This window comes from Pelodiscus sinensis, chromosome 11 (assembly GCF_049634645.1).
Source record: "Pelodiscus sinensis isolate JC-2024 chromosome 11, ASM4963464v1, whole genome shotgun sequence".
Classification (NCBI taxonomy): domain Eukaryota; kingdom Metazoa; phylum Chordata; order Testudines; family Trionychidae; genus Pelodiscus; species Pelodiscus sinensis.
This window is the reverse complement of record NC_134721.1, coordinates 10,691,213-10,707,079: the sequence shown is the minus strand read 5'-3', so window position 1 is coordinate 10,707,079 and position 15,867 is coordinate 10,691,213. Positions and strand designations below refer to the sequence as shown.

Here is a 15,867-nt window from a genome sequence, read left to right as displayed (position 1 = left end):
ACACCACCTGATTCTGGAATCCATTTTTTTAAACCTGGTATTTTTCAATGAAATGGAGGATGTAAAAAAATCTCGCTCTTTGAGAGAGCCTATCAGGCTTTTGTCTTTGTCTGGCCTGAGACATGGCCTGGCACACCCTAAAAGGATACAAAGAGAGCAAGAAATTCAAAAGAATTTGTCTCTGACTTGATTATGCCTGAAATAAGAACAGCTCTTGAGGGTAAGAAGTTGTATGCAATACATTTCTTAGTTTATTATAACTAACTCTGCATTTTCTTTTCATTTTCATTTAGTAACTTACTTTGATCTGTCTGTTTTCACATGCAAACACTTAAATCCTATTGTTGGTACTTAATAAAAACACTTTAATTTACTATCAGGCTCACTGTAAATAATTATTATGTGGGGAGAAAGAAACCATTGTGCATATTCCTCTCTCACTGATAAAAGGCGCTTACCTGTTTAGCTTTTACTGTGTAAAGCTTTTACATAGAGAAATATAGATTTATTTGGGTGTTTTGGGTCCCATTTGGGGGTTGCTTTCCTGGGTACTGTGTCCTAGAACTGCATCCTCTCAGAGCTGAAGTGGTTCCGTGTCTGCATTGCTCTAGATGGGAGTGATTATCCCAACTCCGTGCCTTGTCTCAGGGAAACCAGAAGATCTGTTCCAGCAGGATAAGGGGATAGGGAGCTCCAGAGAGGAAGAAGGCAAGCATCCGGTGGCATGATCAGCACACTGGGGAACAATCTCAAGGGGACTTATGTGACTGCACCTCGTCACACAGATTTCACTTGGTTTCTCAAGAATTACAGCTTTGTGGACGTTCCTTAAAACGCCTATCTTCTCACTTGGGCAAGAATGCAAACCTCTGCCCAATATTCCATTATAAAAAACCAGTAGTCTCTTATGCTTCATTGCCTCTCGGAGGAATATAATTGATAAAGTAGGCTGCTGATGTAGTGGTGGCTAGAATTGTTCATAACTTGGGCTTTGTGCATATGAGCAATAATTATACAAAGAAAGCTTTCTAGAATACGTTTTTCAGTTTTACTGTGTAGCGTGGCTCTTTGTAGCCACACACTTGAGAAGTGTAAGCATACCATATTATAAACTGAGTTGAGCTGTAACTGTTGAAGAATTTAAATGAAACGTGGCTGTTTCTAGGGATGTAAGCAACTTAATCGACTAGTCAACTATCCAATAAGCAAAAGCTCATCGAATTGTTGACACACTAGTTGACTAGTCACTTCCCCCTCCCCCCCCCCCCCCCCCCCGTCCTCTTGCTGCCTCTATCACAAAAAGGCATCAAGGGGAGGAGAGGCAGGGGTGCTGGAGGGAGCCAGCTTAAAAGCCAGTTCCCTTCAGCTCTGTGGGAGGGAAACAGCAGCGGCCAACTTTGAAATGTGCAAGAGTCCCCTCTAGGGCTCTTGTACATTTCAAAGTTGGAATGTTTTATTTTGATGCTGCTTTTTGTTAAAGCAAGTTTATACAGCAGACTTCTTAGTGTGGAAAAGTAACTATCATCCATTTACCATAGGTGTCTCCTTAGCTGCCTTATTTTTACTACTTGGTAATATCCAACAGGGCCACAGAACTGTCAATCTGAAGAGCTGGTTAATCAGTGGTTCCCATTTCTTTTTTAAATCATTGGTGGTGATTTAATGTTTCTGTTGAGTAGACACTGTGAAGTTTCATCGGTGGGGAACCTTTTTTGGGTCAAGGGTCGCTGACCCACAGAAGAACCAGTTGGGGACCACACACAAGTGAGAAGCAAAAAAAAAAAAAAAAAAACACCCAACCCTCATTCAAAAAAACCAACCAACCAACCAACTCTCTTTGGTGTAGCCCTTCACTGAGGAGAAAGTCACTCCCCACATTCTCATCGCACACCAGAACCTAGTGGGGTACAGGCTAGTAGATTTTGTGTGTTCCAGTACTATACTAGGCACAGGTTCTCCAATGCTGGGGGGATCCAGGCAAGCCCACCCCTGGATAATGCTAATTTGCAGAGAGAGAGATTAATTCTGATGTAGTTAGAGCCCTAACTTTTACAATTTAAATTGCTGGGCTTACAAACTCCAGCAATAGCTTTAGAAAGACAAAAATGACCCCCTAAAAAGGAAAAAATGCTCATATATTGCATGTGTATATGACTAAGTAAGCAGATACCAAACTAGTGAGGTATAATAGTGCTCTGTAGAGTTGTTTTCAAACTATTTCAGATGTATGACCTCATATTAGTGGTCTTGTATGTAATTTACATGGTTTTTTTAAATACAAGAAATAGTTTTCTGCTTTTTAATAATGGCATCCTAGATTAATACAGTTGGAAGAATCTTTAAAATGTATCTTTTACTACTTGTGTGTTTCATACTGTTTCATTCACACTGGACAGCAAAAATAGACTAGTCAGTTCCACTTTTAGTTTCTAAGTGAGTTTCAATATCTAATTCTGCACTAGCATAGTACAGGGGAAATGCTATATTCAGCAAATATTTTTATTTATTTATTTTTTCTTGTAAAGCTATGGAGCATTTAAATTTGTATTAATTTTTATTTTAACTTAGGGTCAGTTAAGACTCATTCTAAATTTTTCATTTTGTGTTGGAGTGAAGTAATTTATGGAGTCCTTTTTATAAAGGCATAAAAAGTGGTTACACAGATGGAGTAACCTGTGTAGAAATGCGTATGTGTAGCAAAGAATGTACTAAGTTATATAAATCTGCTTTTTAAAAAAAAAAAAAAAAGTAATTGAAAATGTGCTAATATCTGTGTACACACTAACTTGAATTTTATATAGTGTTTATATAAAAGTACTGTCTCCGCATATCCAGAATTAAACATTAGGATAAGGAGAGAGAAATGAAGAGGTAGCAAACAGCTATAAAGAAGTACAGTCTGTAGGAGCCTGTTACAGACCTCAGAGGAGACTGAAGATACTAAGCCATCTAGATGATTTTGAAAAATTTTGTACTAAGGAGCAGTCATAGAGAAGTTTTACAAACAAGAACAATTTTGACCTGTAACCTGAAATAAAAATAGGAGACCAATGGAGTTGTTTTACAATAGGGAAGATGTGTTAGTGCGGCTTTGAACTGGAGATGTAAAATCCAGCTTAATTGGTTAACCAGTTAAACATGATGTTTAACCAGTTAACTGATGGCGGTAGCTCTGGCCTGTGATGCATCTAGGCCCACCTCGAACAGGAGCTGCTCCAGTCCCCACCAGTTAACCAGAACCAGTAAGCATCACCTGTTAAGGGTGTAGCTTACTTTTCAAATCTCTCCTTTGAACACATGAGAAGGAAATCAGAATTTGCTTGTGCTGGGAGAGGCCAAAGAAGGAAAATACAGTTGCCAAGGTATGAGGAGATCAAGGCATGAATGAGGATTAAAGAGATGAATGTATGAATTTCTACTGAGAGCACTCAGTGATGAATTATTAACTACTTGGTAGGTTAGCTTTCTGCTTGAAAGATTTGAAATAAAAATCTGTTTAAAAAGACACAAGTAATTTGTTTATCTTTTCTCTTCTCATTTCTGTTCCTTAATATGTAGCCTTTTCTTTTTTTCCTGCTTGCAAACCCTCTGTCCCCCTTAATCACATTATCTCCCTCAAAAACCCAAACCTACTACTAGTCCAGTAGAAACCAGCTATTTCACTTCATGTTGCCTGGTTTTGCTCCTCATCTGGACAACAGTGGACCATTTTAGACTTCTTGGTCTCAGTTACAGCAAGTCAGCTCGCTAAGGACTTTAAGAATCTCATTATAACCCAAAAAGAGCAGCCTTCCATTTTTGTTCTTTTCTAAATGAATATACATTGTAAAGATTACTGAACATTATTTGGAGTTTGTAAACAATTGTGTTGAGAGAGTGAGTGCTAGTTGGAGATTGGCACAGACATGACACTTAATGGTACAGTGAATGTTCCATTTGTTGTTTGCAGTGAATTACAATCTCAGCCTTTGACGGGACACAGTAAATCTTAGTTGCTCTTTATCTTAGTTGCTTTTTATCAGTAAACCTTCTGTTGGTCTTTATCTGTTGACCAGTCCACGTCCGAATTAGAACTTGTTCTGAAAAGCTAAATGTGAATGACACACAACTAAATTTATTTTTCTGTATTTCAACGTATTATCAATATCTTTTTATTAAAACGAGTTAGCGCTTTAAGGCTGGGATATTTGAAAGCTGTCTGTCAATTTGTAAATGTTTGTAAATGTGTGCAGCATGTTCTTTTTCCACATTATATTTGCTAGAAATATTGAGAAGGTTCTATAGACTGTGGATGGACTGTTCATGAACTGTAGACCTATAATATTCCAGTTCATAGGGCTGCCAAATTTTTAGTTTGCAAGTTTCATACTTACTGGTAGTTAGAATACTTGATACTAAGGAAATATACTCTGAACCTGCAAGTCAAGTCCCTTTTCATGAATGACAAAACAGATATTAATGGTGCTGCTTCTACATTTGAAATGACATGTCCTCTGTTAAATCATTGATGGTTGGTCTTGTTTTTTTCCCCTCTTTCTAGAAAACCTAGAATAAACTCTCAGCTGGTTGCTCAACAAGTTGCCCAGCAATATGCCACACCGCCACCACCTAAAAAAGAGAAGAAAGAGAAAGTGGAAAAACAAGACAAAGAGAAGCCTGACAAAGAAAAAGAAATCAGTCCAAGTGTTACGAAGAAGAACACCAACAAAAAGACTAAGTAAGTATCAAGAATAGTAGGAAGGTGTATAATTAGTTATTTGCTATTTAAGCTTTATCAAGCAATAGTGCACATTAATCAGCAAGAAAACCTGTTATAATACTTTTTCTTCCTTTTACAGACCAAAGTCAGATATTGTAAAAGATCCTCCAAGTGAAGCAAACAGTATACAATCTGGGAATACTACAACAAAGACCAGCGATTCAAATCACACTTCAAGGTAACTTGAATATAGAATCAGTTGATGTTCATTTAGTTAGATCATGATACCTGAGAAGTGAACTGGGGTCCAAACTAGTGGGTTTTTTAATTGGGTTGACAGCCCTGGAGACCGAAGACTTGGATTTAGTCACAGAATTGGTGTAGCATGAGCATCAGTAGTATAAGCTTTCTCTGTGTCTGCATCTGAGTGATTACCTGGAAAAGAGCAGCTTTAAATAGTGGAAGCAGTTGACTCACTAGACACTCAATCAGGATCCCAGTTAACAGGTTAAACATGACATTTAACCAGTTAACTGATTAAATGGGATTTTACATCCCCTAGCTGTCATGCGGTAGTTGTTACTTTTAGGCAGTTAAACTGCTGTGTAGAAAATAGATATTAATCTGCTCAAAGGGGACATCTTGTCAATTTCTTCTTACCTTCTCTTAATGAATGCCTAATAACGGTGTAAGGAGTGGATATGTTATATATGCCTGGACTCATGTCTTCTGATTCAACCATAGTTATCAGAAACATTCTAATTTGATTTTGTTCTTATGGCTCCACATTAGAGATCTCATGGCATTAACGATCTTTATTTTTGTCTAAGGATAAAATAGATGGTTGATGTTGATATTTCAGGTAGGCTTTTCTCTGTGTGTTAGAGGTAAGATCTGTCCTCAGCTGTGCTGACATTCCAGGTTTCTTTTTAAATAAATAAGTTATCACCCCTTATTTTTCCTCCATCTTAACAGGACCAAATTCTGGTCGTCTTTATACCTTGAAGACATGAAGGGAACAAGCAGAATTTGACCTCTATAGTTTCCCATCAAAGGCAGTGGTAGGGTATCTTGCTTTACACTGCATCACCCCTTGGCTCTGTTGATATGATCACCACTTCTTTCTTTCTCTCTCTCTTTCTCTCTCTCAAAAAAAATTTCCTGCGGGATGACAAAGTGACGTCATCACATCACTCTGCGTCCCCGGGATCCCTGACCACATGACCGTTCCGTGAAATGGGGAGGGGAGGCAGTGGCTCCATCCCCGTGTGTCCCCTGGGCTCAGACTTTATGCGGCCTGGGCTCAGGCACGCTGTCCCGGGCCTGCCATGAGGTGGGCAGGTCTTACACTTCGGCCGCTTCTCCAGCTCTCCGGAGTGACCACTCTGCCCGCCAGGCTCCATGGTCTTGCCACAGAGCAAAGTTATTCCATCAGTCTTGTATGTACTGGGCTGGGGCTGTGCTGTCTGGCCCGTTGGTGCGCCCGGGGTGGGTGGGGAGGGGGACATGCAGTTGGATGCATTTATGGGAGGGGGCATGCCGTGTGTGTAGGGAGGGATGTTAGTTAGATGGATTGAATAGTCAATGGAATTTCCATCAACTATTCAATTAGTCTATAAGGGTCTTTGAACAGTAGCAAGAGCCCCGGCATCTGGGGAGCGGAGAGGGCAGGTCTGGGCTGCCATGCCTCGGCTCAGCCCTCCTCAGCAGCTGGGGGGAGAGACGGGGCTGTCTATCCCAAGAGACGGGGTTTGGTGACTGTAGCAAGCAGGACGCACTGCCCCCTAGTATCAATGTAAGGCAGAAACAGTGCCATTCAAAAATATTAAAGCTATTCATGTGAACTGGTCCTGCTATACTAGATTTGATAGAAACTCCACAAAATGGTGCTGAAGGAGTGTAGCACACATATACTTAAGATGCATAGCAAAATATCATGAATATTCAAGGGTTTCTGTGTTGGCCAATCAATCTACGCCAGTCCTTCCATGGCTGTTACCACCATTTCTACTTCACAGATGATAGTTACCATAGGAGCACTAATGTAAACTGGCCACACTGGCATTTTTATCATATTGTGACAGTAAAGCATTCCAGTAAGAATGCATGTGCCCTGCCTACCCTAGAGCTTACGCTGTAAGTTGCACAAGTATAGCTGCCAAAGTACTGATATGAATAGGAATGTCGCTGGGTATAGATGAGGTCAGAGGCCCTTCTGGTCCCAAAACTGGATCCCTACTATACCGGGGCTATACCATTGAAGTAACCTATGAATGTGTACTGACAATTTTTAATTTTTGAATATTTACTAGAATTGATTGTATAAGAGAATTCAGCTCTAAGCTTTTAAGTTCATTTAAACGTCTGACGTGGTAAATATGGGTATACGTTGTCAGATAGAGGAGAGGGGCAATCAATGTGTATAATTTTGCAAAAGTATGTAACACTAGATCAGATCCCCTTCTCTTTTGCAGAAAGTCTATGTGTGAGTACCAAGGGGAGGAGAGTGCCTTTAAATACCCTTCTGAACTGCAGACATATTTGTTGAGCTCTCCCAGGCCCTGAAGAATGAAAAGGGGAATAGTCCCAAAACATGAGGGTGACTGGAAAGCAGGACTGTTGCTAGCTACCAGACTCCTGCAGTTCTCCCTTCTTTCCTTGTCAGTGTGTTCCACTGGAGCGCTCCTGACAGCGTATTTCCCATGGGCGGCTGTTCAGGAATCCCAGTTATTCTGGACAGAAGTTAATGTGGCTTTGGGCTGTGTTGAACAGACCATTGAGAGGGAGCAGTCTGCTCAGTGCGCCTGTCCTTGTCCCTGTTCCAGCTCCAGCCAGCTGAGAGCAGAGAGGTGTACTAAATAGCAGAGAAGGGCACAGGCAGAGAGATCTGCAACAGGATCCCAGAGACAAGATCCGGGCCAGGATTTATATCGGTTTCTGAGTAAGAGAAAAAACAAATGAGTCTGTAAAATTACAGGAAGAACTGGGTTTCCTAAAGGAAATAGGGGCTTGAGGGAGAAAAATAAACAAACCTACTACACTTCCTGGAATATTTACTGCAAATACAAAGGATCTATCTGTATTAGGGTAGCTTTAGCCTACCAAGTCTGAAAGCTGATGAAGTTGCCCAGATATGCTGAGCCGGTTGGCCTTTAGAATCCCCACGAGCTAGGTGACATTAATAATTTCATCTAAGTCTGTGGTTGCATATTCAAATCGCAACCTCTTGAGTGTGTAAATGTGTATATACATATTTACGTGTACATGTGGTTTCACATTAGAATTACTGGTTACACCTACGGTTTTGTGGAATCTAGTGACTAAGTGAAGGGGCAGTATTAAAAAGAAAATAAAGTTATTCGGTGTCAAGTTATCATCTAAATGCAGTTATTTAATATTAAAATGTGTAAAATATTCATATTTTTCATGTTAAATGTGATGCAATTTGCTTTCTAGGTTACTACAAACCACTGTTTTAGAGTGAGAAATTTACAGCACACTTTATTAAAGGTTTAAATGGACAAGAATATAGTTATTTTCCTTTTGAAATTATTTGCTATCACTATTGCCTCCTTTAGGTAACCCTATTGTAGAATTTACATCTATTTCCATGATTTTTAAAGGATTATCTTGAAAGGGGGAGCTCTAAGGCAATTAGGTACAAATTCTCTGCACCAATGGATTTGCACCAAAAATATAAAATCAGGTCCACTTCTTGTTTTCTCAATATTCTGAGTTAGTCCAATATTATCCAATGTAGAGGTGAGGGTTATTTTCTGCTCAATTGAAAAATTGAGATCTGATTTTGAAGAAAAACCCATCTGTCTCCTATCTCCCTGAAAAAGGCATTTCTAATGAGCTAGTCCTGCTTGATGTCTGGAGAGTTACCCCTTTAATTTCCTATTGGGAAAAGTTCTGCTGCATCAGTTTGACTTGCAATTGGAAGGGAAGAGTTGACTGTAAATTACAGGTAGTCACTGAAGCAGATGTGGCATCTGTCAACGGCTGAAAGACTGCCTCCCTTGCAACAACAACACACTGGCAGAAATTTGCCCTTAAATAAACTCATTTCATTGTATTTGTATCAGAATTTTGGACCAAACCCTGTAAACATGTGATTGTCAGCCTCTGTACAAAGCACAGTCCTTTATTAGCTGGGTTATTAATTGCATGATAGCACAGAAACAAATTACTGAAATAATCCTGAGCTATAAATACCAATGTGTTTGCTTTGTTTGTCTCCTGACAGAGAAAAGCTAGCACTGAGAAATGTCATGGATTGTACTTAAAACACCCTTTTTCTAGAGAGAGCATTTTGAGCAATTTTATACTTGGATTGATGAGGTCACTGATTTTCATAAACTCGAAATAGTTGAGAAGGGGAAGACATGTTGTCCCAGTGTCTGAGTTGTTTACAGCTGCAATATTCCCCACACACAGGAATGAAACTCTTTGATGTGGTTTTGTATTGCAAAGTCACAGCCTTGTCTCAGAACATCAGGGCGCATGATATGACAAGATGGAGAATTCAGATAACAGAATTCTTTCATCTGTCCCATGGGGAGGAGATTTTGAAAATCTGTCTCCCAATCTCACAGACCTGTCACAGCTTTGGTCCTTCTGACTGATGGTGTTGAAGATAACTCCCTACATGCAAATCATTTCCGCTGTGCTTTGCAAGGCACCCTTTCCCTCAAGGGACTCCTGCTGCAACCCTCACAGACTGTGCTGTTGCAAGGAGCAAAAGGTCACAACTGGGTCCTTTTGCATGGTACAACACACACTGGGCTGGTACCAGCACTCATCTCCAAACCAATCTGACTAGCCAAGAGAGTTCAGAATATGTCCCTTAATATAAAATTTGTTTCTCAAATAATGGTTGCTAATAATCTTTTCTCCCTTATTTCTTCTCCTGTTCTTTAGGCCCAGACTGAAAAATGTGGACAGAAGTACCGCACAGCAGCTGTCAGTCACAGTAGGGAACGTCACAGTAATTATCACAGACTTTAAGGAAAAGACTCGCTCCTCTTCCACATCTTCATCTACAGTGACCTCCAGTGCAGGATCAGAACAGCAGAATCAGAGCAGCTCTGGCTCTGAGAGCACAGACAAAGGCTCATCCCGTTCCTCCACGCCAAAGGGCGACATGTCAGCAGTCAACGATGAATCTTTCTGAAAATTGCACATGGAGTTGTGGAAAACTATGAATCAGGGTATGAAATTCAAACACTCCACCTGCCCATGGAGCTTCAATCCTGGAGAGCCTCTTCTGTGCTTGAACACACACTTTCTTGGACATCAACCCTTTACTGATGCAACCAGGATAATATCTGCTTGTCATGGGCATCTGGCCACCAAGGAATTTCGCACCCTGACAATTACTCTTGACACTTTTATGTATTCCATTGTTTTATATAATTTTCCTAACAATCATTTATAATTGGATGTGCTCCTGAATCTACTTTTTTATAATATCTGCTGTGCACAATTTTCCATGAACATTACAACTTTCTGTTTTTTGGAGTGTGTCGGGGGAGGGGAAGGGGACTTTTATTTATTGCATTCACAAACTCCATCCTCCTTCAGCATATCCTTTAAGTTCAGTTCTTTCTTCTTCCAGTTATACTGTGTACTATCAGTTTTGATATAAATTATATATAAATATATATATAAATAAATATATATAAAGGGTTATTTGAAACCAATACATGGAAACGCTGGTGCTTGGAAACACTGTGAAGTGAAACATAAATATTGAACAGTTAAAGATCTGGGACAGTCCCCTTTTGTGAAAGTGCTGATACTGAAATGGAACCAGGCTTAGACCATAATAAGTGTGTTCCAGAAGGTTTAAACCTAGATGAGACCTGATTTATTTTTTTTCCCCATAACTTTTGGCTAAACAGTATTGGAAATTAGTTTTTATTATACATCGTGATCTATAATGGGAAGACTCCTCCAGATAGCCTAGCCTGCATTCCCAATAGAATAACTCAGAATGACAAATCGTAAGTCCATATCCAATTGGAGAGTGCTTATTCAAAAGTTATGCAGCTGGTTTCAGAATGCCATGCGTTAATGTATATTCTGATTATTTGCTGATATGGCTATTTCTTTCATAGCCAATCACTCACAAATGTGGTATTCTGTAATTTTGATGGATTTCATCTATTTTCCAGACCTGCATCAATGACTGAGGTGACATTAAAACTCTGTGGAATGGCTGATTGCTTTAGAACTCAAGGCAACAGAGTCCTAAGGCTGGAAGCTCTTTTGAGCTGGTGAACCAAGCCATTACGTGTTCCCATCTGAGGTGGCTTGGCTCTGTCTTAGTCAAATTTTTAATGTCTGTCTCTTTTCATTCTGTTGTAGGGACTATTTTTGTGTTTAATTGAGTAAGGTTTGTATTTCAGGATCAATTTCTGAACCGGATATCATCCAGTGATGACATATATAGAGTTGTTAATGTTTGGACACGTCTAGATATTCTGCTGCGGGAGCTACAGTTGAGAGAAAATTTCATGCTCACTTGTCAGCGACAAGTGCAGCTCATATTGATGGTCCATGTCTCTCTCATTCTTCCTCTCTCTCTTTTCAGACGATAAACTTTTTTCCTGGTCTGTTAGCGTTGCTTTATAGTTTACCTTCTGTGCATTATCCTGCTAAAATAATAATCTGAAGAGGTGAAACAAACTTTTTTAAAAAAATTTAAGCTCTATTTGTTTATCCTTAAATTATGTGGTCCAGAGTGCTTTGCAGTAATTTCAGGCACAGAGTCTGTAGCTTTATTCAACAGTGACAGAATAGCTTTTGAGTGTTACACTTGGAAAGAGGGCCACTTCTTAGTAACTTGGTGCCAGTTCTTTCATTGTGAATTAGTTGCTTGGTAAAAATAATAATTTCTGTCTGTGGAGGCACCTGAGTAAAACTCAATTTTAAAATCAGCTTGGTTTTGAGTAGCAGACATGCAGGTTTCTTTCAAATTGAAAATAAAAATATTCTGTGCTTAATTAATCCATTACCAGCTCTGCTTGCATGTGTAGGTTGCAAAGCAGTGCCTTTACAGTTGCAGTTTTATTCTCAACATGTTATCATGGGTACCCCCTTTTAATTCTGTTTTATAACTGGGATATAAGCTATATTTACCTTTTTTAATCTGCATTTTTAAAATATATTTATTGAAAAAACCAAAGGAAATCAGATGCTACCTATGAGCATCAAGACAATATGTTATACATAGTTTTAATACTATGAATTTCTCAATCCACATTTTAACATTAGTGGAACGTTGCAAAGACATTCCTTTTCAAGTTTTACTGTTCCTTTAAGGGTCTCAGGGAGGGTAAACTGGTTAGCCATATTTATTTATTTTACTGAGATGTATTGGAATAATTTTTTAAAGAGAGATTTTTCTGAAGATGCCCCTGAACTTGTGTATTTTGCACTGCTTTGTAAATGAATCATAATCAGCTTGAATGCATTTGGCCTGAGCCAGCAAAGCATATAAGCAGCAGTCTAGTCCCACTGACTTCACTTGGGCCATGCTGATGCTTAAAGTGATGCACTTCCTTGTGCGCTTTGTTGGCTGTCGCACTTTGTGCAAAAAAAGCATTGTATGTACCAGTAATTTACTTCATGTTAAATGAATGGACCCACACATGATTTGAAAAAGCTTTAACACACAGTAACCAGCTACTCAGAGGCTACTGATTAAGTCAGCGACATCTTTGATTTTTTTAGGTGTGCCTCCCAGTAAAATACATTTTGGGTGTACAATATGTTAGCTTATTTTAAGGATGGAGTGGATAATTGCTTTGGTACAAGTGAACTGAAACTCTGACTTTCGTAGAAATTGCTAGCTAAGCATTTAAACCTAACCGGGCCACATTTTTAGCTGTTGTGTTGTGGATTTGGAGGATAGTGTTTACTTTTATACTTAAGTTCTGAAATTGATGACACCCCTAAGGCATGTATCTGGAAATGGAATTCCCTTCACTTTCTGCATTTTCGGTTTACCCTGCTGTCATTAGGAAGCATGTTCTTTTAAAAAATAAGACACTAGTGTAGAGGAAAGACCAGAAATGCTTGGTATTCAGTGGCACAGAAAGCAGGTAAGAAAAGCACAGTGTTAATGTTTGCAAGTTTCAACTTTTACACACAAACACAGCTTGCCTGACTTGCTCAGTCTGACATAGTCATGCAAAACAAAAAGTAAAATAATTTTTAACACAAACTATTTATTTTAATCAAAACACTTTGGTCATTTCAAATTGGATAGATTTAAAATTTGGCAGTAGCTTCTGTGAGTTTATTTCCACTGAGATATTTTCACCTGCCTTATTAAGATCATTCTCAGTCTACTTTTTTAAGCTACAAGAAACTTAAATTATTGAAAATTTATTAATTGCTGACTATATAATAACCTTTGCTTGTATGTAACCGAAAAGTGGTTTTAAGAGCCAACATTTAGAGTATGACAATGGAGCTGAACAGTTTTTAATGCGCAAGCAGTTCTGTTCTTGTGTATGACTTGTAACCTTAATTTACTGTGTAAAGATGGTTACATTATTTCCTTAGCTTTGTTTGTTGGAGACAAATATAGAATGCTTGTTTAAGTATGTCAAAACATAATCTTATCTTGTGGATTTTTATGTTAATGTATTATACGAGCTCTATTTTTCATTTGCCCAGAAAGACAGCTTGTATAACGCTTTTGAAAGTTTCTCTGCTCTGTAAAGTCTTTAGAGCTGACAGTCCTGTTAGTTTTGTTTTGATCTTCATGCTAAAGTGTCAATGGTGGTTTTGTGAACTGGTCAGAAATTCACAGGTCTTAAATGTTTTCGGGAAATTTATATTGGACACTGCTCTTTGTCTAGCAAATAAAAGATGTTAATATATTCCTGTTACTGGCATGTGCACGACTGTTATTAGAAGCCACTTTATCATTTCCCTGCTTTAAATAGAAATGTCTATTTATGAATTCTGCTTGTAGTTTTTTTCACAAATAAAATAGTAAAATTTAATTAAATCTGAAAGCTCTCTTTTTTGGGAGATGCCAGTATCAGACAAGGGGAAGAGCTTGTATTATTTTAGCTGCATTTCTGCAGAATATACAGAATAATTACACTATGAGAAATACAGTTGCTGTACTCCAATCCTGCAAACACTTATGCACATGGTTAACTTCATACATGTGAGCAAAACTATATTGTTCACTGGGGCTATAAATGCAAGAGTAAAGTTTCAGATGTGTTTGCAGAATTTGGGTTAGATTGCATTGCAAATAACAAATAAACAATATCTCCCCCTCTCTTCTTCAGCTATGATGAAACTTAGTGCAAAGAATTTTAATGAGAGCCTTGAGTTACCGAACTTTAAGAAAAAATGTTTGTAAGACTTTAATTGGTAATCTAGATATGTTTTTTGGATTATAAAATACTGCTATTTTACAAGCAATATTTGCTTGCACTGTTTAGGAAATGAGATGGTATGAAATGTTGAAGTTCTACCAGTTCTGGGCTTTTATTAGGTGATTGAGTAGTAGTTCAATGGAACTGTACTAGTTAAATGCTAAACAGGAAGGCTTAGGGCCCAAACGGGACACAAAATATAGGTAAAAAGAGTACTACTTTTCTTTCCAATCGGCCAGCCTTAACATTCTTGCACTGAAATGCATGAGAGAGCTTTTAAACTAAAAGGAATTGGAATTCTTTTGTCGTATTACTAACGTAACTAGAAATTGCTCTAAAATAAACCTCACTATAGATGCAAACTTTAACTATTCATCTCACTTTGAAATGTTTCAAAAGAATTTGTGCCAAAAATAAATAGCAACAGGAAGGTAGATTTAGAGAGCTCTGAAGCAAAAAAAAGTTAAACAGTCTTTGCCACAAAGAAATTAGGCCCTGATCCTTCAAGTGATTGGACAGGAGACCTCAGAGTCAGCACAATCATTTGCAGAATTGGGCCTCACGTAAGCTCTGATAAGCGAGAGGAGAAGGTGAGTATTGCATAATGGGATTGCTTTTATTAAGAAACATACTCAGCTTGAAAGATCCATTCAATTAGTGTTTTTAACCTGCTACTTGTAAAGGAAAGCCAGATGTATTTGTTTGTGGGAATCTAGTTCATAGCAGCTGTTCAACGTCTGCCCTAAAATGTCTTATTTTGAAGTGGGTATATCAGTCATGGTTAGAAAACAGTATTCTGCTATTTCATGATACAAAATAAAGGCAATAAAACTCATAAATCTGTATGTAAGTTAAGTTAAAAGTTTTCCTTTACTGGCTTCGTAGAGAAGGAATAGGGGCAGATGCACCAAAGAGTCGTCCGCTGTGATAAGAATTAGAAGTCTTCTAGCTTCTGGTGTTGGCTTTCAACATCCATTACAGAACCATGAACTCAATGGGTTAGTTTGAACACACAGGCCGATTAGCCAAGATCCATGTTTTGAAACGTACCTGTCCCCTAATATATTAAGAAAAGAAAATCTTTGTTATGAAGGGTAAGACTGCAACCAATTTGAAAGACCCATGCAATCAATACTTTGAAAGACACGAGACCATGTGAATTTCAGTCCAGGGCTGTGTGGAGCCCAATTATCAGCCACAGCAACTCACAGTTTATCTGAGGAAATGAGCAGGAATCCTCTAGCTTTAAAATAACATGGTAAGAGTATGAGTGTGGCATTTGCTATAGAAGAACTTGCATTGCTAATTAAATATGAACAAAAAAGTCATAAAGACGCTAACAGGATAATTAACACAGAAAGATACCCCAGAAGACTGGGTAAGAGCGTTAGAAACCCACAGTAGAATTATTCTATTTAACTACTAGCCGGATACCCTCAAAGTGATTAATTGCATGTGCCTGCCTAGCATCACTTTTATCGCAGTGCAGTCACAATTGGGGTTTCTAGAGCTCAAGCTGAGAATTGTCTACCAAAGAGATGACAGATGTGACGAATGGCAGTTTCTGCCCCAGCTGTAGCAAGGTGTTGGATTACAGGCCACTGAGTAGCACATCAAATCAGAAAAACACCAGAAAGCAGGATTTCTGTTAGATCCAGAGTGTAGGCAAACCCTTCAGAATCCAATGGAGACAGTGTTACATCAGAGAAGAAATGTCTGCTGCTTTTGTGATTGGGATTGTAGCTGCTTCTCATCCTT

At 38.6% G+C, this 15,867-nt stretch overlaps 1 protein-coding gene across 1 annotated transcript in view; it reads left to right on the top strand.

Moving 5' to 3' along the window:
* The window catches only part of RYBP (RING1 and YY1 binding protein), a 79,459-nt gene extending 65,732 nt beyond the window's left edge, over positions 1 to 13,727 (top strand). The window contains exons 3-5 of the mRNA XM_075938645.1: positions 4,541 to 4,717; positions 4,839 to 4,937; positions 9,623 to 13,727. Coding sequence (XP_075794760.1) covers positions 4,541 to 4,717; positions 4,839 to 4,937; positions 9,623 to 9,875 — 529 coding nt within the window. The 3' untranslated portion in view covers positions 9,876 to 13,727. The remainder of the gene's footprint in view (positions 1 to 4,540; positions 4,718 to 4,838; positions 4,938 to 9,622) is intronic.
* The last annotated feature ends 2,140 nt before the right edge of the window (positions 13,728 to 15,867 follow it).